Source organism: Microtus pennsylvanicus, chromosome 11, assembly GCF_037038515.1.
Source record: "Microtus pennsylvanicus isolate mMicPen1 chromosome 11, mMicPen1.hap1, whole genome shotgun sequence".
In the NCBI taxonomy this organism is placed as follows: domain Eukaryota; kingdom Metazoa; phylum Chordata; class Mammalia; order Rodentia; family Cricetidae; genus Microtus; species Microtus pennsylvanicus.
Window position 1 is genome coordinate 11,793,650 of NC_134589.1, and position 21,005 is coordinate 11,814,654.

Consider the following 21,005-nt stretch of genomic DNA (forward strand, 5'->3'; position numbering starts at 1 on the left):
TGTTTAGGAATGACTTAATAACAGCATTTGAGCTACATATTAATGTTCATACCTTACCTCACCCCACAAACACTTTAAAGTCATTTTGAAATTGATGTATATGTTTGTATGTATACAGGGATGTATCTCTTTATGTATTCGTGACATAATAAAGGTAACCACTTCCACAGAAATAAAGACCTAGGAAAACAGTGGATGAGTTTAAACAGATAGAAATAAAAATAAAATAACGTCTCAACTCCGCTAAAACCTAGAAGAGTTTGGTATCAGCGACAAAATATATATTATCAGGTCTAAAGAAAAATTATGTGCTCAGAGGAAACATGACGTGTTTTGATATTGATTCTTAGAGGTTAATTCGCTATATAATACTCAAATCAAGAAAGCACTTGGTTGGGCATGGCCATGCAGGTGTATAATCTCAGCACTGGGTAGGTGGATCCTGGAAGATGTAGAGTTTCTTTCTGGCTTACCTGTAATGTCTACAGAGGCACTGAGGTCCTTCTTGATAAACCAAACCTAATGAAATCTCAAACAAACACCACTTAAAGCATACAGAAACAAATAAAACCCTCTACAAAAAACCAGAAACTATGGGTGTGGAATGGTAAAAGTAAATGGATTGGATGAATAATTATTGATTGAACAATCCAGTAATGGGTTCCCTGAAGTAAAATTATTGTCTAGAATCTTTTTTCCGTGTAGAATATAGTTACAAACAAAGATAATCTTAGTTCTAATGTATATGGATGAGGACATAGACAAGGAGGAAACCAGGTCTTTAAAAAGTGAGGAAATTTTGTATGGCAGCACTGGTAATAATAAAGGAGTGAGTGCATATCCTGTCATGCAAATCTGTTAGGAGGGAGGAGAGGAGAAGAGGAGAGAGTAGACTTCTATAGAAGGGGTCTCCTTTCAGTCCAAGGAAAGTCCGGGGCAGAATGCCCAAGGTCATCTCATATTAGGGAGATGCCAGTCAGGCTGACATCAGACCAAAGAGAGACTAAACATTATGATGTCATTTTTCAGGATGATTCTAAGTATGCATATCAGTTAAAATCTGGAGAGATGAATTGATATGTATATCCTTAGACTTAAGAAAGAAAATGCTTTGGAAATATCTTTTCCAAGTATCACACATCTATTGGAAATAAATATGACTTCAACTAATGTAATAAATATGAAATGTAATAATTGTTTTTAAAAGTATGTTTGTATTGCTTTGCAAGTAAGAAGGTTTATATAAGTTCATTACTATTGCCTCTCTAACTCCACCCATATACCCCTTTTAAGTAATTATTTTATTGTCTTTGTTTCATAATTCTTCTATACTGTTGTTTTTCAATCATACTTAAAGTAGTCCCATACAGTACTTAAGAAGTAAATTTAGAGAAACAACCTAAATGCCCCCAACCAAAGAATGGATAAGGAAAATGTGGTACATTTACACAATGGATTACAACACAGCAGAAAAAAATAATGAAAACTTGAATTTTGCAGGCAAATGAATGGAGCTAGAAAACATCATTTTGAGTGAGGCAACCCAGAAAGACAAGTGTCACATGTACTCACTCATAAGTGGTTTTTAAACATAAAGCAAAGAAGATCAGTCCACAAATCACAATCCCAGATAACTTAGACAACAATGAGGACACTAAGAGAGACATACATAGATCTAATCTACATGGGAAATAAAGACAAGATCTCCTGAGTAAATTGGTAGCATGGGGACCTTGGGGGAGAGTTGAAGGGGAGAGGAGAGGCAGGGAGGGGAGCAGAGAAAAATGTAGAGCTCAATAAAAATAAATTAAGAAAGAAGTAAATTCACAGGATATGTTACACTTTTCAAAAATGCTGATATTTCTAACATCCCATTATTGTGTGGTAAAGGCAATCAGAATGCACCAGATTCATAAGCAGGATGTTTGCCAAAAGATTACCTAAGGGGGGGGATGGAGCATCATAACAAAGAAGAGCATACACAATTACCTTCAGCTATATTATCAATATCATAGTTATTAAACTAGAGTACACATACAAAAGTAACAGAGTTGTTCTTTAGATGCTTTTGTAGATGTAAAAACATTTACTTAAAAGGCTAAATAATTTAAATGTCTTTTGTCTTTGTTTAGGCTGTCCTGGGGCTTAATCTATGTTGGCTTCATCTTCATTACTTCCATATTCATTGCAGTTATCATAACTTCTGCCCAAATTATAGTGATGACTGGTTTTCCTGTCATATTTACGCTCTTTTTCTTATATGGATTATCTTTGGTAAGTGCATATGTTTTTATCACTTTTTACACATTAGATCGTAGCTGTGAGTAGCAAACTTTAATTTCCTAGGAGGTTAGGAAGGCACTTTTTCATGTCTGGTGTGATGTGGTGTGTGTGTGTGTGTGTGTGTGTGTGTGTGTGTATTTGTGTGTGTGTGTGTGTGCCTGAGCACATGGATACACATGTGTTTGCTTGAGAAAGTTTCAATAGATATTTGAAAATAATGTAAATCCAAGTAAATTGGGTCTCTTTTTTTCTAAGAAGTTTTGTGCATCTGTAATAAGATGGTGCATCAAAAATGTTTTTTTTCATAAAATCTTTTATTTGAGGTATTTCAGGATTTTAACTGTGAATCTTTTAATTGCCTTTAATGAGTAAAAAATATCTTGCCAGGCAGCTAGGCCTACTGCTCAAGTTTACTTTTTATTTTATCATGGTGACCAACATCAGTCTATTGGAAGTAAATTTTCAACTTTATGTTGTGTCTTCAGTAGACGCAAGTGAAGATAATACATCAATACCCAGAGTTAAAGTAAGAAAAAGGGAGGGCAAGAGTAGAAGGAGGGAAGGGTGGTATACAGCTAGTCTGTGGACTGGTTTGACTAGGATCATTAGAGTAGCTCTCCTATCAGGGAAAAAGGCCTCTGGGAAGTCTTAAGCTTCATTGAGGTGCTACGTACATCACCTTGTGTATCTCTAATATGAATTAGACACAAGCAAGGGACATTTTCTTCCTTCTGTTTTTTCTTTTATCAAGATAGATTCTTTTCTCATACAATATATCCTGCTTATAGTTTCCCTTCCCTTTACTTCTCCCAGTCCCCCCCCCCCCACCCCTCTAGATCCACTCCCTTTCTGTCTCTCATTAGGAAATAACTGGCTTCTAAGAGATAACAGCTACACATTATAAATTAAAGTATAATAAGATGAAACAAAAATATCATATCAAATCTGCACATGGCAACCCGACAGGAGGAAAAGACTCCCAAGAGCAGGCACATGAGTCAGAAACACACTTATTCTCACACCCAGGACTCCCATAAAATACTAATCTAAAGGCTATCATGTATGTGCAGAGGACCTAGTGCAAACCCATGTAGGCCCTCAACTTGCTGCTTCAGTCTCTGAACTCATGTGCACCTTGCTTAGTTGATTTAGAGGGCCTTGTTCTCCTGGTGTCTTTCATCCCCTCTGACTCTTACAATTTTTCAGCCTCCTCTTCCAGGGGATTCCCTAAGCTCTGAGGAGAGGGATTTGATGGAGACCTCTCATCTAGACTTTCTGTGAGTAAAGTCTCTGCACCCACTCCCATCAGCTGCAGGAGGAAGCTTCTCTGATCCTAACTGGATAAGGCACTGATCTATGAATATAGCAGAGTATCATTAGGAGTCAGTTTATTGAATATTTTTAGACCAATAATGTTTTCTTTTGCACTAGGTCCTTGGGCTACCTGGTCTCTGATTGTTGGTTACCGAAGCAGTGTTGGATATGGGTTCTGTCTTGTGGAGTGGGCCTTAAGCCAAATCAGATGTAGGTTGGCTACTACCACAAATACTTTGCCACCGTTTCCCTAGCATATTTTTTAGGCAGGACAGATTGTAGTTCAAATGTTTTGTAGCTGGGTTGGTGTCTGTGTTTCTTTTTTGGTAGCCTGCAGAGTACCTTCCCACACCAAAGTGACTAGAACATAGGATTGAAGGCTCCATGTAGGCAGCAGCTTGATTTCTCCATTTTCAGTGAGTTGTGTGGGTGTTGTTTTCAGCAATGGAGCCCTCTTGTAAATTTGCAGAATGCAACCCTTTGTCTGAGCCCCAGCTGGTTGTTTGGGTATTTCCATGGGACCCCCTTTAGCCAACAACTCAGTCCCACCACTGGAAGCCTTACCAGGTTACAAGAGTGGCCAGTTGAGACTCATATCCCCCATTACTAGGAAACATCATTAGAATCACCTTCATATAATTCCAGAAAGTTTCGACTGTACTAGGTTTCCCATCCTTCAAATGCCCTGCAGTTCCAGGCATCTGTCTGCAGCCTCTGCCTCCACCCTCCCTCATACCCTAGTTCCTGTCCACATTTGCCTCCAATCTGCACATAAAATCTGCTCTATTTCCCCCTCCTAGGGAGATCCATGCATACCCCCACACCTCTTTGGATCTATGGATTGTAGCCTGGTTATCATTTACTTAATGGCTAATAACCACTTATAAATGAATATATACAGTACTTATCTTTTTGGGTCTGCGTTACCTCACTAGGATGCTTTTTTCCTAGTTCCATCCATTTGTTTGAAAGTTTCATGATCTCATTTTTTTTTTTTAGCAGCTGACACATTTTCTTTATCTATACTTCTGTTAAAAAACATTTCGGTTATCTCCAATTTCTGACTATTAAGAATAAAAGCTGCAATGAACATAATTGAGCAACTGTCCTCGTGGTAGGAGGGAGCTTCCCTTGGGTAGTGCCTAAGAGCGGTTGGGATAGCTAGGTCTTGAGATAGCTCAAATCCTAATTTTTGGAGGAACTACTGTATTGAGTTCCATAGTGACTGTATAAGTTTGCAGGCCCACTAGCAATGATGGAGTGTTCCCCTTGGTCCACATCCTGGCCAGCATAAGCTGTCATGTGTGTTGTTGATCTTCTGACAAGGGGGATTGGATCTGGAGCAGCAGAGAAGGAGTGGGTTCACCTTCAGTCTCCTTGTTGTCCCGGTAGGAGCAGCCCTTGGGTTAGCAGGCAGTGCCTGTTGGAGCTGGGATGTGGGACGCAGTAACAAGGAGTGGGAGAAGGCTAGAAAAGGGAGATCTGCAGGATGGACAGGAGATGCGGGTTGGTGTGTGTGCATGGGAGGCAGCCACAGTTGCCAAATGTGTTCTGTTGCAGAGCTGGGGATGAGACCGGAGTATTGGATTTAGGGGAACACTGAGAAAGAAGAGCTCATTTTTTTTTTAAACTCTTAAAATGCTCAAGGATTTAAAGAAAGTGCCACGTAGGATTTGAATCGTGCTTATTATAATTATTAACACAAATTATTAAACAAATCAGTGGGATTTGCGGTAACATTTTCATAGAGGCAGATACCCTCTGCTGTTTGATTTATTCTTGACATTTTCCACATAGCAGCCTTCCCGGCCCCTTGAGCTTTTCTTTATTTTCTCACCTTTTCTCCTGCCCATCTCTCTCCCCATCCTTCTCTACACAGAACTTTCTGTATTTTCTCATCTTCTAGGATGATATCTACAGAAGTCGTGTAGATGGATAATTTTCCTCAGTACACTAATTTAGCTTTGCTTAATTCCCCAACATTGTGTTTCTACCCAATTCTTGGATTATCATTCAACTTTCCCTATCTCTTCTGTAGAAAGAAATGCCTAACAAATGGGAAGGACACGTATGGATTTTATTTTTTTAAGAGAGGGCAGAGCACAGTTGGTATAGCTTCACACTCCTCTCCCTTTCCCCTTGATAATACCTTGTATAAGTCATGAGCATGGCTTTGCAGCTGGTCCTCAAAGGCTTTGTGACTCACGACCGCTAATGTCTTTTCTCTTCCAGATAGCTGTAGCCTTCCTGATGGCTGTTTTGTTTCAGAAAGCTATCCTCACCAATCTGATTGTATTTCTCTTTACCCTCCTTTGGGGGTGTGTGGGGTTCACTGTACTTAACAAACAACTCCCCACTTCTCTGGAATGGATTCTGAGCATTTGCAGCCCTTTTGCCTTCACCTCTGGGATGGCTAAGGTAAAAACACAGGTTATCGCTGTTGCTTTGAGTGGAATTAACACTTGACACCTCTTTCTAGTCTCCTCTCTCCTTAACCAAGAGCTTTTACCAGAGTAACTTTCCTGCTAAATTTTCTACATCATAAAAAATTGCCATTAAATAAAAATTGAAATAAAAACTGTTAGTTCATTAAAACTTCTGTGTAAACCTGTTTTAAAACATTTTATTGTGTAAATTATGAATTAATTATGAAAATATTTAAATATGTAAGTACATAGTACGACAAAATTCATATAGTCCATCAGTGTACTTACAAACTTTTAAAGGGATAGAATCCTGTGTTCATTGTGAAACATCTCTATATATACCATCGTTCAACATGCATCCATTTTATGAAAATTACTTTCTTGCTGTTTACTTCCAGCCACGTTTGGAGTTTGAAATTTAATTATTTGTTTGATCTGTATTTAAATTTATGTAAGCGACACTTTATTTATTTTTTTGTGAAATTAAATTATTTGTTTAATCCATATTTAAATTTATGTAAGAGACAAAATATATTTTAAAAAATTAATGTTATTTACTCAGTATTATGTTATTGGGTGTCATGCATGGTCTTGTATTTAACTACAGTATAGTGCTTTGTACCATCTTATTGTATACCTATATTTTTCTTGACAATAGAGTAGAATTCCAGAGTTTGATTTTGGTAAAGCTATTGCAATTATTCTTTAATCTGTTTTCTGTATAGGTAGGAGTCATATATTGGGACTAGTGTATATAAACTTTTTTTTTGATAATTATGAACATTTATTAAGCACCAAAAGTATACAGCAATGGTTGCTACATAAAAAGCACAATTATTGATATAATTTCCAGCCATTAAGCTTACACTCTAAAATAAAATACAAGAATATTGTCAGCCTATGTCAAAGTTTCCTTAACTTGGAATTGGCTACTTTGGCAAATGGATGAGGCAAAATGACCTATTTCAGTGTTAATAAGGCTTTGAACATGACTGTATACATAATAAATTTCTTACTGGGGTATATTAACTTTAAAACTCATGATTGTCATGAAATACTTTCTAAAATGGCTACTTTATTTGACTTAACAAAAATGATGCTAGAAGATTCCAGTTTTTCTCAGTCTTCACCAACATTTGTTATTGTTAAATTTTAGCCATTCTAATGAATATGTGATTTATTATTGTGCCCATTCATTTGTGTTTTTGTACTTTTGATAAAACTGGATGCTTTTGATAAAATTAAGTTGCTTTTCATGTAATATCTTTTTGTGTTTTTCTTTTGAAAATTATCTATTCAGATCTTTTCTTTCCCATTTCCACGGAGTTCTTTGTATTCCTTATTACTTATAACAATTTCCTACGTATGCTGTATACCAGACTTTTCCCCAGGCTATTGCTGGCTTTTCTCCTTTCTTAGTGATTCCTTTGATAAACAGAGATTTAAGAAAAAAGTTTATTTTTATTTTGTATGGATGTGTGCAGGGCACACAGGCCCAGAAGAGGGCGTCAGATCACCTGGAGGTGGAGTTGCAGGTGGTCGTGAGCCCCTACACTTACTGTGCAGTTATGGAGCTCATGCACAGCACTGACTAGAAATGGAAGCAAAGGAAACTTTCAGCATTTTACTACTATATATTGTGTTTCATAGAGACATCTCATTATCTCTCCCCCACTCATTCTGGTCCAAGCAGAATTATATTGCTTTATTTCAAATGTGGACTCAGTCTTGCAGCTTTGTTTATTTGAATAGTGCTTATTATTATTTACTCTGCCTTCATTAAAATATTTCTTTAAAAAGTTAACTTGCAGACTGATAATTATTGGTGCCACGTTATTTATGAGTTTAGGAATTTATTTTAACTTTTGTTTGAATCTTAGATTATTTTCCTGGAGTATGACTTGAGTGGTGTAGTATTTCCTGACCCTTCAGGAGAATCATATGCAATACTAGTGACATTTTCCATATTGGCTTTTGATGGGCTTTTCTACTTGGTTCTGGCATTGTATTTTGACAAAATCTTGCTCTGTAAGTATTAATGGAATTTCTCTGAGTTTTCAGTTACTGATTACATAGAAAAGCTTTTCTTAAGGTAATCTTAAAATATCTTTAGAGGTAAGAAGAAGTGTCTAATCTCATCTGATTAATTTAGTTATAGAGTAGATAATATTTATTCAAAATTATTCTAATGGTAAAACAATAACATAATTATATAATTAAAATTTAAATACAATTATATATTAATTAAGTTTTGTTGCTTTTTAAATTATCCTTCAAAGTATTTTGAAAGAGTGCTAGTAAGAATTTGTATCAGAACAGCCTGAAAATGTAAAAACAGACCATGAGAGTAGGAGCAGGTGGATTGGTCATAAGGTGAGGTCAACGGGTCTGGGTGGACAAGACAGAGCACTAGAGGAGTTGTGTCTGAGGACAGTGAGGGATATGCAAGGAAGGAAATCAAAAATTACAAAGCACTTCAGAAGCAAACTTTAAAAACAATCATTACTTTGGTTTGTCTAGGAACGGGCCATTACACTTAGAGACATTTTCTAATAAGTATTTGTTAGTCCTTATTCTCAACATTTTCATGTTTTGTTTATACTTGCATATATATATAAGTTGTGCATTTACTTTTCTTTATCTTGCCAATAATCGTAGAATTCACATAATTCCAAAGTTCCTTCACATTCATTTCTGCACATGACTTTATTTGCATTTTTAATTTATAATAGTTCCCCCGCTTTGATAATACCTAGTGTTGTTGTACATATTTATGAGTATTTATTTGTATGCCCATGGTCCATTTTTTCTGGATTATTTATGAAGATTCTTAATAACAAATTATATCTAATATCTTCTGTATTCATAAAAAATTTACAATATTGTGTTCATCTTGGAAAAATAATTTCTGCATGTGTTGATTTTCATTCATGTACCTAAATATGGATTTGCAGATTTCAGTATCATGTTCAATTATATTGGCATGGTCAACTTATTTAAGTTTATAAACATATCTGTAATTTTTTATGTGCCCTATTAATAATTGTGTTTCAAAAGCATTTTATTTTACCTCTACTCATTGATATCTTTGAGATTATATTTTAAAAAATTATTTGATTTATATTATGTTGAAAGTTCTATTCTATTAATTTTTGCAATGTTACTTTAAGTTTTTATTGTTTATCAGTTTTCTTCTGAAGAATAGGAAGTTTGAAGGAAAAAATTTGCATGGTGTTTGAAATTTCAAAGCATTTCATCTTTTTTGAGCAAGGCTTCTTTATTCACTATGCTGATCTGATCTTGTTCTTGACTAATCAGATGGGGAAGAGCGCCGGTATTCTCCACTGTTTTGCTTGAATTTGTCATCTTGTTTCCGACAAAAGACCGGTAGCTACCAGGTCATGGAGAGAGGCATAGACCCCGAGCTCCCTTCTGATGATTATTTTGAGCCTGTGGCTCCTGAATACCAAGGAAAAGAAGCCATCAGGTAAACACATTAGTAGCTGTGCTAATGAGTAGAAGGCTAAAGAACTGTCAGTCAACCTCTCCGCGGGTGTGTGATAAACACCGAAGGGGAAGAAGACCTTGTCTTTATCAACATCATTTTGAACCATTCACACCCCACAGCAATCATCAGTTTCTCTTACGTGCTTCTTGAAAGGGGAATTCCCTTGGATTACCTCTACGTGGTCTAACCTTGTCTTATCTTGTCTGACCTTCTGCTTCTATCTTTTAGATTTGTATTAAAACTTTGGTTCTTTTGCTTTTATTTTTTTGAGACAGGATCTCCCTATAGCTCAGGTTGGCCACACACTCTGTTTATAAATCAAAGAATTGCAGGCAAATGCCTCCACACCTCAGTGAATGTCCTTTAAGGCAGAGAAACTGGATGTATAAAAGGCAGAGAAAGAAAATGTTGTGCGGTAAAAGGGCAGAAGTTTGAACATTTCCAGAAAAACGAAAGAATGCCTGCTCCAAAATCAAATGATTCTTTCACTTCTGAAATCTGGAAAACAACAGAAGTTTCTTTATTAAAATGAATATTAAAGGTTGAATGAAAAAAAATAGAAAGGAAAGGAAAGGACGTGACTGCTCCTTGGTTTGCTGGAGAAGCACATTTATTGTCAGTGGTGGGAAGAACATAGCCAGAGGTAGGGACATCTGGAGGAGTCCAGAGTGGACTTGACCAGACTGAGCTGGGCAGTCGGGAGAAAAGGGAAAGGAGAAGAGAGACAGGGAAACCAGGTGCAGCAGCCAGGTGGCCTAAGGTCCAAAAGGGCAGGTAAACAAAAAGTCTGGATTGTTTAGGAAATAGCTTCTGGGGGAAGGGCAGCCCAACCCCTGGGCTGGAGAGTTCAGGGTAGAGGGCAGGGTATGCAAGCCACACCCTGTAACTGGTAGGGACTGAGGGATGCTGGGAGAACCTGAGGCAGATCCAGCTTTGACCTGTTAAATAAGCATCTCAGCCTATGTCCTGGGTTTGAAACTTGACAAAGGCCAGCTTTAAAGGACATGTAAGGCCAATGGACCTCATACTATACGAAGGAGGTCTTAAATAAAATTACTGATGAGACGTAATCTCTTTTAACTTTTATTTATTGCTCCTTAATAATCACATTGCTGTATTGGTTGTATAAATGTAAACGTGAGACTAAAGCCAAATGACAGAGACAAAATGAGTCTGATACTGAGTCTAGAGAGTCTCATTTATTTTCTATTTCAGATGAAACAACTAATTGAAAATAATTTTGTGTTTATGAGCAGTCCAGTTATATCACATGTTATTTGCTATAAAGTATTTTTTACATCCACTGATATCTGTCTGTGCTATTTTTACCTGTGTGTATTGGCTAATATAAAGTGCTTCTTTATTATTTCAGAATAAGAAATATTAAAAAAGAATATAAAGGGAAGTCTGGAAAAGTGGAGGCTTTGAAAGGTAAAAAAATATTCATTCTTTACTTGACTTAACTATTAATACTAAAACCCAGGAAGCTTTCAAAATGAAAATGTAATTATACTAATAAAACAAGAAAAAGAAGTAAGAACCCAAGTGGCCTAACTCTGCCATCTGAACATTAACAATCATTAAGACTTTATTATAAAATCCTTCCAGATGTTTCATGAATTTATTAGTTTACAAGATTATGATCATACTGTGAAAAATATGGTATTATTTTGCTTTTTACAATGGCTTTCAAACACATTTTTGTATTTGTAGAGTCAGGGAAGAATACTAGAATCTGATAAAATTTTTAGATAGTCATAGAATTTGCACAGTTCAATTAATAATGTATTAGTCAACCAAAACAAGACTAATGAAACATTTAACAATGAATTGAACTAACAAATTGGTATTTTATGACAGTTTTTAATTTTTATGATTAAGCATATTATAATGTTAAATATTCTAACATATATAGTTTTATATAACAATCATTAAACAAGTTATCACATAACAGCTACATTTTGGAGGTAAAGTTGCTTTTATTAAAAAATTCTTTTTAGGCTGAGTGTGGTGGCACATTTATTTTCTTTTTTCTTTTCTTTTATCAAAAATAGATTTCTTTTCTTACATAATATATCCTGAATATGGTTTTCCTTCTCTCCTCCCAAATCCTCTCCGTTTTTCTTCCATCTGTATCTACTCCCTTTTCCTCTCTCATTATAAAAGAACAGCCTTCCGAGAGCTGACAACAAAATGTAGCAAAATAAAATATAGTAAGATAAAACAAAAGTCATCACACTGAAGTTGGACAAGGCAAACTAACAGAAGAAAAGAGTCCTAAGGGAAGGCACAAGAATCAGGGACCCACTCATTCACATATTCAGAGACCTATAAAAATATTAAACTGAGGGTGGTGGTGGCGCACAAGCTTTAATCCCAGCACTCAGGAGACAGAGGCAGGTGGATCTCTGTGAGTTCGAGACCAGCCTGGGCTACAAGAGCTAGTTCCAGGACAGGCTCCAAAGCTACAGAAAAACCCTGTCTCGAAAACAACAACAACAAAACAAAAATATTAAACTGAAAGCTATAATATATACGCAGAGGACCTGACCCATGTTGACTGTATGTTTGCTGTCTCAAATTCTGTGAGTTCATATGGTTTTCGCTTAGTTGATTTAGAGGGCCTTGTTTTGGTGTCCTCTACCCCGTCTGATTTACACTGTTTCCATCTCCTCTCTTCTTTTGGGCTCCCTGAACTTTGAGGGGAAAGATTTGATGGAGATATTCCATTTAGAGTGGTGTGTTCCAAGGTATGTGGGTTACCTGTATTTGCTCCTATCTGCTGAAGAAAGAAGCTCTCTGATCTATGAGTATAGTAGAATATCATTGAGAGCCATTTTATTGTTTCATTTTCTTTTTTAAGACCAGTATTATTCGGTTTTTACTGTAAGTCTCTGGGCTACCTAGTCACCCAAACAGTGTTGGGTATGGGTTCCATCTCATGGAGTGGGTCTTAAGTCAAATTGAATATTGGTTGGTAACTCCCACAAGCTTTGAGCCATCATGGCCCTAGCATATTTTACAGGCAGAGCCAATTGTAGATCAAAAACTTTGTGTCTGGGTTGGTGTTTATATTTCTCTTTTGGGAGCCTATAGAGTACATTTCCGTACCGAAGACACTAGACCAAAGGTGAAGGTTCTATGTAGGCACCAGCTTGAGCTCTCCATGTTCAGTGAGTCATGTTGGTGTTGTCTTCAGCAATACGACTTTGCTGTCAGTTTGTGGAGAGCAACTGATAGTCTTGGCAACAGCTCTGGTTGTTTGGAGATTTCTATGGGACCCTTTTGACCCAACTCAATTGGATGTAACCCAGTCCTATTACTGGAAGCTTTGTTTAGTAACAAGAGGTGGCCAGCTGGAACTCTGTCTCCCTCATTGTTTGGAGACTTCATTAGGATCACCTTGATATATTTTAGGAAGTTTCCACTGCAGTAGGTTTCTATACCACCCCTAAAATGTCCCTCAAGTCTAGCTGTCTTTCTCCACATTCCCTCTCTTAACCTCAGCTCCCTTCTTCCTCCTGATCTTTATGGATTTTGGATATTAGTCTTCTATTCATGGTGGGGTGGTAAAAATACTTTCCCATTCTGTAGGCTGCCGTTTTGTTCAAATGATGTTTCATCTGGTTTGCACTCACTTTTAATCCCAGCATTTGGGAGGCAGAGGCCAAAGGATCTCTGTGAGTTTAAGCTCAGCGCGGTCTTCCTTGAGAGTTCTGGGCCAGTCAGGGCTACATAGTGAGATCCCGTCTAAAATAAATATATAAGGAAATAAAGTAAGACGTGTGTTTTACAAAAGACTGAGTCTTCCAAAGCTAAAATAGATGATCATAAGCCCGACTTACGTCCCTACTCTGTCTGCATGGTGTAACAACTGGACACTTCTTAGCTTAGTATTATCTATTCCTCTAAGATTGTATCTTGGAGGATTCAGTGTCTATGTGAACAATTTTATTGTACCTTGATATTTTTCATTAAATGTCAGAGACTGTGGAAATATATAACATATGGCAACTGGCAATTCAGGTGTCGCCCCACCAGACTCTGATGGAGACAATCTTGTTTGCAAGGCTTAGAGGAGCACTGACTCTGAACCCCATTGCTGGTGTCTGTTATTTCTCTCATGTGCCACTTCAGTTCTTCCCGAGAAGCTTTGAGTGTTTCCCCACTGCTTGTGTGGTTATCTCTGGAAAATAGTCCATCTGCTGGGCACACATATCTCTGTGTGATCAAGATGATGACTTTTCATTTAGCCATATAGTTTTGATACGTACAATATATACCATGCTTCATAACTGGGTCTATTTGTCCCACAAGGACTGTGGACACTTCACAGCCTGCCTTGTTCTTTTGCTCAGACTAACTGCACACAATTAGCTCACTTTCATCTCCCTGGTCACGTTCTTGCTTCTATGGCCTTGGGACCTTATGTTGTCATGTCAATGGCTCAGCTCCCTCATCACTTACCCGAGGAATGTGCTCCAATGAGGAGGTAACTCTTGTATTTTCTTTATTGTTTGAAGGCTCCTGAAGGAGAAGAGTTTCTATGATAGAAGGAGAATAAACTGGGAGGAATTAGAAATCGGACAGAGGAATTAGGATAGAGACATAACGATAAAGAAACTGGCATGAAAAGGTACTGAGTGAGAGATTTATTTTCTGTTCTCAGATCCCAAGCCTTTGCTTGCCGTAGCATTCTCTCTGAACCCTGAAGGGGAATTGAGGCTGATACTCAAAAGCCCTCATTAATTAAATACCACTCAAAATTTCAATTTTCTTCTTAACTTTGGCTCCAGATGTATTGAAGCAATTTTAAACTTTTAAAATTTCAGAGCACATTATGAACTACCTTGGCACTTACCAGAGTCACAAACTGCATTTTTGAATGTCTTCAAATTTTTCTTCCATTTTTAGAATCAGTAGCACTTTAAAAATTTATGTCTGCTCTAACAGCAGACTCTGGAAGGTATTATCTATTGGTCTTCTGCTCTGATTTAACAGGCTACTAATATTCTGTAATATCCTTTACCTTGAATTCAACTAATAAAGGATCATAGCCTAGGAAATTAACTATTTACATAGGAAAAAGGCCTGAGTCACTAAAACTAGTTTCAGAGAGAAAAATTCTCACCTGGGCACCCTGCTGGACTCAAAAGCAAGTTTCCCAGAAGAGATTCCTTTGAACTCCACCAGCTAGATGTTAATGCAAATCAAGTCCACAGGTCAGTATACCAATACTGTGTTTCCACTTGCACGGGAACTTCATAGCCATGACCACTCAGAAATAAAGTGCCTCCTTGCCAGAAAAAAAAATTAAAGCATTGTGTGTCAAGACATAAATAATATAGAAATGTTCTAATTGGGGAGATTCCACATGGAATTCCTCACTGGAATCCAGAGGGCATTCCTTTCTCTAGGCCTTTGCTTCTTGCAACTGCTCCTTGTGACCATCCCTGGACCACCTTCAAGAACTTGGGTTTACATCTCAGTGGCTAATAATAAATAATATTGCATTGTATGAGTAACAGAGGGAGCGCAGCTGCCACACCAATGCCTGACATTTGCCTTATTTCTAAGCCTTCATTATCCTAAAATGCTGAAATGAAGATTTGCTCAATCTCTGTTAAGATCACTGTCTCCTGAAGATTAGTTTATATGAGCAGAATCACTGAAAAGATCGTATTTTAAAGATTCCTGATTCATACTCTAAATCACTTACCTCCAAAGTTATAAAACCCATGCTTATAATCTATACATATTTAAAACAGTGATAGTAATAAATGGTCTATTAAGCACTCAGGTATATTATGAATTATGCTAAGAGCTTTATGTGAAAAGTCTTATATTTAATTTTATGAAGGTCAAATTATTTTTCTCACACTTTGCTAATGAGGAAACTGAGTTTTATGTTTTAATTATTGCTATGACTAGGATCAGTTCCAGGGCAGCCAACACTATGTTCCTCTTGCCCTTGAAAATGCTATTATCATTATGTCATTGTATTTAACTTATCTCTTAGCTATCTAACTAATTAGTGTGTGTGTGTGTGTGCACACATGTGTGTGATGCATTTATAGAGGAGGGCGCATGGACCATAGTATTAATGTGGAGATGAGAGGATAATTATCTAGAATTGGTTCTCTCCTCCATTTTTACGTGGGTTCTGGAGATAAAACTCAGGTTGCCAGACTTCCTCACCGTGAGCCTCTACCCACCCACCGATCACCTCATTGACCCATATTATATACTTTTTTTTAAATTTAAAAACAGCCAATATTCCTGGCCAATCATGTTTTCTCAAATTGTTTAAAGAAAAACAAAACACAAATATAGAGTTGCTAATGTATATTTTTCATTGTGCAGCACCATGGTTTTTCTGTTTTCTTTGAGACAATGTCTCTGTACACCTAGCAGTCCTGGAATCTCATTGTAGACCAGGTTGACTTAAAACTCTTAGAGATCTTCCTTTCTTCTCTGCTTCCTAAATGCTAGGATTAAAGACATATTCCACCACATCCAAAGCAACATTTTTAAAGTGATTCATCTTTTAAAAGGTATTAATTTAAAAACTAATTTATTAGTTTTTATTTTGTAAATGTTTTGGTCCATTCCAGACTTCTGCTAGTCTGGATTCCAAGGTCATACCATATTGTATGTATTTTACTGATGTCAATGTGTCAGTGGCATTATTTAAGTTACCATAGTTCTTCAGTGTGTTATAGAAAGCTTTGATAAATTCATCATGAAATTCATTTGTTTTGTTCTGTGTGTAGGACTAACCCTAATACTCTGTTATTGATAATGTTAATATCTTTTACTGAAAACAGGATTGTTCTTTGATATATATGAAAGTCAGATCACAGCAATTCTGGGCCACAGTGGAGCAGGAAAATCTTCATTACTAAATATTCTCAATGGATTATATGTTCCAACATCAGGTAAGCAAAAAGCAATACCTCAAAGACAAGATATTTGATAAGAGAATAGGGGTAGATATATGCTTGTCATTTTAAATTTTATGGCTTGATGGATATAATCTTTATCAAAAGTTGTTTTCTAGAACTATATGATTTTCAATGCACTACTCACTCCCCAGATTTCATGGGAATCACTAGTATCACTGTGTGTTATCTCTGAGAAAATGTATTGCATAGCATGTACTTATGCTAAGAATAGTAATTGTTCACAAAGTTGTAATCTTATATATGTATGAGCTTATGCCACGATTTTATTGAATGAGATCTCCAAATATAAATGAAATATTAAAATATTTTAACGTCTACTTTCTAGGATTAGTCACAGTCTACAACAAAAATCTCTCTGAAATGCAAGACTTGAAAGAAATCAGAAAGATAACTGGTGTTTGTCCTCAGCATAATGTTCAATTCGGTGCACTCACTGTGAAGGAAAACCTCACCCTCTTTGCTAAAATAAAAGGAATTCTTCCCCAGCGTGTAAAACAAGAGGTAAACTGTGTACTTGCATTACCTGAGTTCCCAGCCATCCATTGTGTTCACTCACAACCACAGAATTCTCTGTCACTTATCTACCTATGTATGAATGAAATGAAGCAAAGAAATCCTATAAGATTGCCTTCTTTAATGGATGGTTAAATTTGTAAAATTTGGATCATCTTGTGTTTTGAGCTTTGTGTGTTTCTCACATAGGTACAACAAATTATACTGGAATTGGACATGCAAAGTATTCAAGATAACCTTGCTGAACATTTAAGTGAAGGACAGAAAAGAAAGCTCACCTTTGGGATTGCCACGCTGGGAGACCCTCGAGTACGTAAGATTATGCATAGGGAGAAAGGAGCTTTCAGTAAGTGAGAGCTGTGCTCTTCTATCACTAATGGTGGCAGAGCTTTAAATGTAGCATGTCAGGCAAGAAGAACCTGTTGGCTTGCCTATACAATGAAATGCCACTATTTTATTTGTTTGTTGTGTTTTACTTATTTTCCATGTTATTATGTGGAAACAGTTAACTTGGAGGAGTCTTACTTTGAATATCTTTACCCTCTGTAGATTTTGCTCTTAGATGAACCTACAGTTGGACTCGATCCCTTCTCAAGGCAGCGAGTGTGGAGTTTCCTGAAGGAACGCAGGGCAAATCGTGTGATTCTCTTCAGCACTCAGTTCATGGACGAGGCAGACATCCTGGCTGGTAACGGATCCCTGTATTTTAGTGTCATGTTGAAAACTTTGGGAAATTTATATGTCCCGTTTATTCCTAGGGCAAGAACCCTGTTCTCATTTCCACAACTCCAGAGCAGTCTAGAGGACAGCAGAATCCTGTCCTGTCCTGGAGTTCCTCCTGGCTGTCCATTTGTTGCGTTGTAGCCAGTAATGAAAACTCGTGGTGACATTTTTCAGATCATCTGTCTGTTTCCTTAAACTCCAAAATCTTTAATATTTGTTTAAGTGAAAAATAACTGCCTGACCCTTATCATCCAGATAAAGGCTATACTCACCTGTAACCTGAGTGGTCACTATTTTCCTGTTTAGAAAGTGCTGGAGGAAAGTTAAAAGGATTAGGGCTAGGAGAGCCAATTACATCATTTTTAAGATGTTTCAAAATTTCAGATGTCCAGCAGAAATGGTTATTTCTCGTAGAGTATTTCTTCAAAATTCTGAGCTTTCATTTCTTCGCTTTCTTTGCTGGAGAGAAAAGAAAGGACTGCTAATATTCTTTTACAATTGTTTCTGTTTATTCAGACAGAAAAGCGATCATGTCCAATGGGAGTCTAAAATGCATAGGTTCTTCTGTGTTTCTGAAGAACAAATGGGGTCTTGGATATCACTTAAGGTAAAGAATTTTGGAGAAAAGACTATTTTATTATTTTAGTTGTGTCTGTGCGCCATGTGTGGCAGTGCTTGAGAAGGCCAGAGGAAGACACTGGGTTGCCTTGAGCTGGCGTTGTAGGCAGCAGTGAGCCAGCAGACTTAGGTGCTGGAAATGGAATCTGGTCCTCTGGAAATCTCAAGATCTGCTGACCAATGAGACAGCTCTCTAGCCCAACATATGTGTTCTAGTAGTGGTCTCTGAGAGAGAACAGGTCTCAAGCTTTATCCTGACCAAAAGGATTGAGAACTGTTTAGTAAATAATTTGTCTAATTTCTTGGCTTCTTGTAATCTGTGTTAATGTTAACTCCAGTAAAATTATAAAGCAAAGCCTTATGTTCACTATGGGAATACTTTATCACTTTCCAGTTTGCTGTTCTGTATAGCATGATTAGTAAAAACCCAGAGACAGATATCGGGGTTCAACCTGAAGGCCAGGAAAGCAAAACAGCCAGTCACTGGCTCTTACTTCTGCCTCAGTTCAAAATGGCGATCCTGCCTCCAGGAATCTCAGAGTGAGACTGTGTGTGAGAGATGTCTCCTCCTATTTTATAATCCTCTCTAGGGCTGGACTAAAGATATGTACCACTACTGCCTGGTTTCTATGGCAAACTAGTGTGGCTACTGGGATTAAAGGTGTATGTCACCACTGCCTTGTCTGTAAGGCTGACCAGTGGGGCTGTTTTACTTTCTGATCTTTAGGCAAGCTTTATTTATTAAAACACAAATGAAATATCACTACAGTTCAGTGCAGCCTAACCTTTGACCTTTTTATTCTCCATTTTCCTCATTGGATACACATAATACTGCAGTATTTTCATTCTTTCTTAGGAATCCAAGGCAATGTTCTCAGAAACATTGAGTATGAGTAGGGAGTGAATAAGGTTCCAAAGAATTCTGACAGCCGCATCTAAAAAGAAACTGAATGTAGGCTAAAAGAATTCTAAAAGACAAAATCCCTATAGAAAAGGAAAGCGGGGATGTCTTGATAATACACTAATTTCTGATAGTCCACAGCCAGGCGCACTGATTACTTTCCCTGTGGAATCTTTTCTGTAACATCACCCCGCTGTCAGCTCATCTGTATACTATGTACGTAAAGTTAACTACAATGAGAATGATTGGAAGGCAGCTTCGCTAGCCCTGTACCACCAACCTCAGTCTGAGCGTGTGCTTGTGCATTTGCAGTTGTTCTGAGTCTGTGCCTAGGCTGTGTCTAAATGACAAGATTTTCAAGTTGGCGGATTATTGTGATTATTACTCATTTCGTTTATTTCATAAAGCTAAGAAAAATAATAGTCAAAGGACTTTCTGTGTGGCAACGGTCCGAAAAATGTAACTGTTTGTCATTTTTCATAACTATTAGTTTGTTTATGGATGAAACATGTGATTCAGAGCAGATAACATCCATCATCAGTCATCACATCCCTGACGCTAAATTAAAAGCAAAAACCCACGAAAAGCTTGAGTACGTCTTGCCGCTGGGAAGGACGAGCAAGTTTCCAGGTAACACATGTGACTAAGATGGGATAAAATTAGAGAAAAACTTTGAGTTTTGTTACAATTTTTGTATTTAATGGATTGAAGTTTTGTCTTAGTCTTTATTATTCAACAAAATTAGAGAGGAAGATGTGAGTGCACTGTATTTATTTGGTAACTGATCCATGGAAGTACCAGCAGGGAGGAGAGAGACATTTAAAAGGGAAGAGAAAAAACTAGGAAAACTTGCCTCACAGAGCGGGTTACTATGGCAGGCAATTGAAGTGTAGCACCATTGGAGGAAAATGAGAGTTTGTGTTCTCATCCTTACACCAACACTGGACAGGTGTGGAGGAACGACTTACTTGTTTCTCCCATCCGTCATGAGTTAAGGATATACCAAGGAGTGTTAACTACCTGACCCTTTGGGCTTGCTCTGAAAATGAACTTGGCATACATCTTAGGTCAGAAAAAGCATCACATTCAGGTAGATGTTTTTAGTAAGTGGACTTACTATGTCTGGTGGGTACAGTGGAACTGAGGGTGTGACATCGAGGTATCTGCACAAGTATTTTTATTTTATTTTATGTGTATTTATTTTGTAAGGAAAAGCATAGCTTACTTATTTAGCATGATCTTTCAGCCTGCTGGGTAGCAGCAGCAAGGTATGTCTTTTTGGCAAGCAACCCTAAAAAACACAAACTATGTAAAGTAAATCATGTCAGATACTGTCATCTTGACTCTCTCTCTCTCTCTCTCTCTCTCTCTCTCTCTCTCTCTGTTTATGATATGGGTGCTAAAATATTTTGTTTTATAAATGAAGAAATATTTTAATTTCTTTGTATTTAACTAGCGTTCTTTAGGCATTTAGTTTATTAAGTAAAAATCTTTATAGGTCTTATTTAAACAAACCCTTCTGTATTAGTTAGTCTTACAAGGCAAACACTTCGGAATTCAGATCTTAGTCCTATTTGCAAATATACCTGTTCTCTTTGTTCCTGAAGGATCATGGAAGTGGCCTTCTATACTATGTTATTCTTTCACTGGACTAAGGTCACCTGAGGTACAACTGACCCACCTTCTTGGTCAGAGGATGATAGGCAGTTATATGCTGGTACCACTTAGCCAGAGACTCTGATGTTGATGTCCCA

The 21,005-nt window shown here is 37.2% G+C and overlaps 1 protein-coding gene across 5 annotated transcripts in view; it reads left to right on the forward strand.

Moving 5' to 3' along the window:
* The window catches only part of LOC142859821 (ATP-binding cassette sub-family A member 6-like), a 72,032-nt gene that overhangs the window by 14,592 nt on the left and 36,435 nt on the right, over nucleotides 1-21,005 (forward strand). For 2 of the 5 annotated variants that reach the window (XR_012912261.1, XM_075990244.1), the window contains exons 8-18: nucleotides 2,133-2,274; nucleotides 5,830-6,015; nucleotides 7,904-8,051; nucleotides 9,342-9,510; nucleotides 10,904-10,962; nucleotides 16,359-16,469; nucleotides 16,822-16,997; nucleotides 17,199-17,318; nucleotides 17,559-17,697; nucleotides 18,249-18,339; nucleotides 19,742-19,881. Coding sequence is in view for 3 of the 5 variants with exons in the window: in XM_075990244.1 (XP_075846359.1) it covers nucleotides 2,133-2,274; nucleotides 5,830-6,015; nucleotides 7,904-8,051; nucleotides 9,342-9,510; nucleotides 10,904-10,962; nucleotides 16,359-16,469; nucleotides 16,822-16,997; nucleotides 17,199-17,318; nucleotides 17,559-17,697; nucleotides 18,249-18,339; nucleotides 19,742-19,881 (1,481 nt within the window). In the remaining 2 variants the exon portion in view is untranslated. Of the gene's footprint in view, nucleotides 1-2,132; nucleotides 2,275-3,489; nucleotides 3,561-5,829; nucleotides 6,016-7,903; nucleotides 8,052-9,341; nucleotides 9,511-10,903; nucleotides 10,963-14,054; nucleotides 14,168-16,358; nucleotides 16,470-16,821; nucleotides 16,998-17,198; nucleotides 17,319-17,558; nucleotides 17,698-18,248; nucleotides 18,340-19,741; nucleotides 19,882-21,005 lie in introns of those variants that run through there. The other 3 variants (XM_075990245.1, XR_012912262.1, XM_075990246.1) reach the window with 3 other exon arrangements.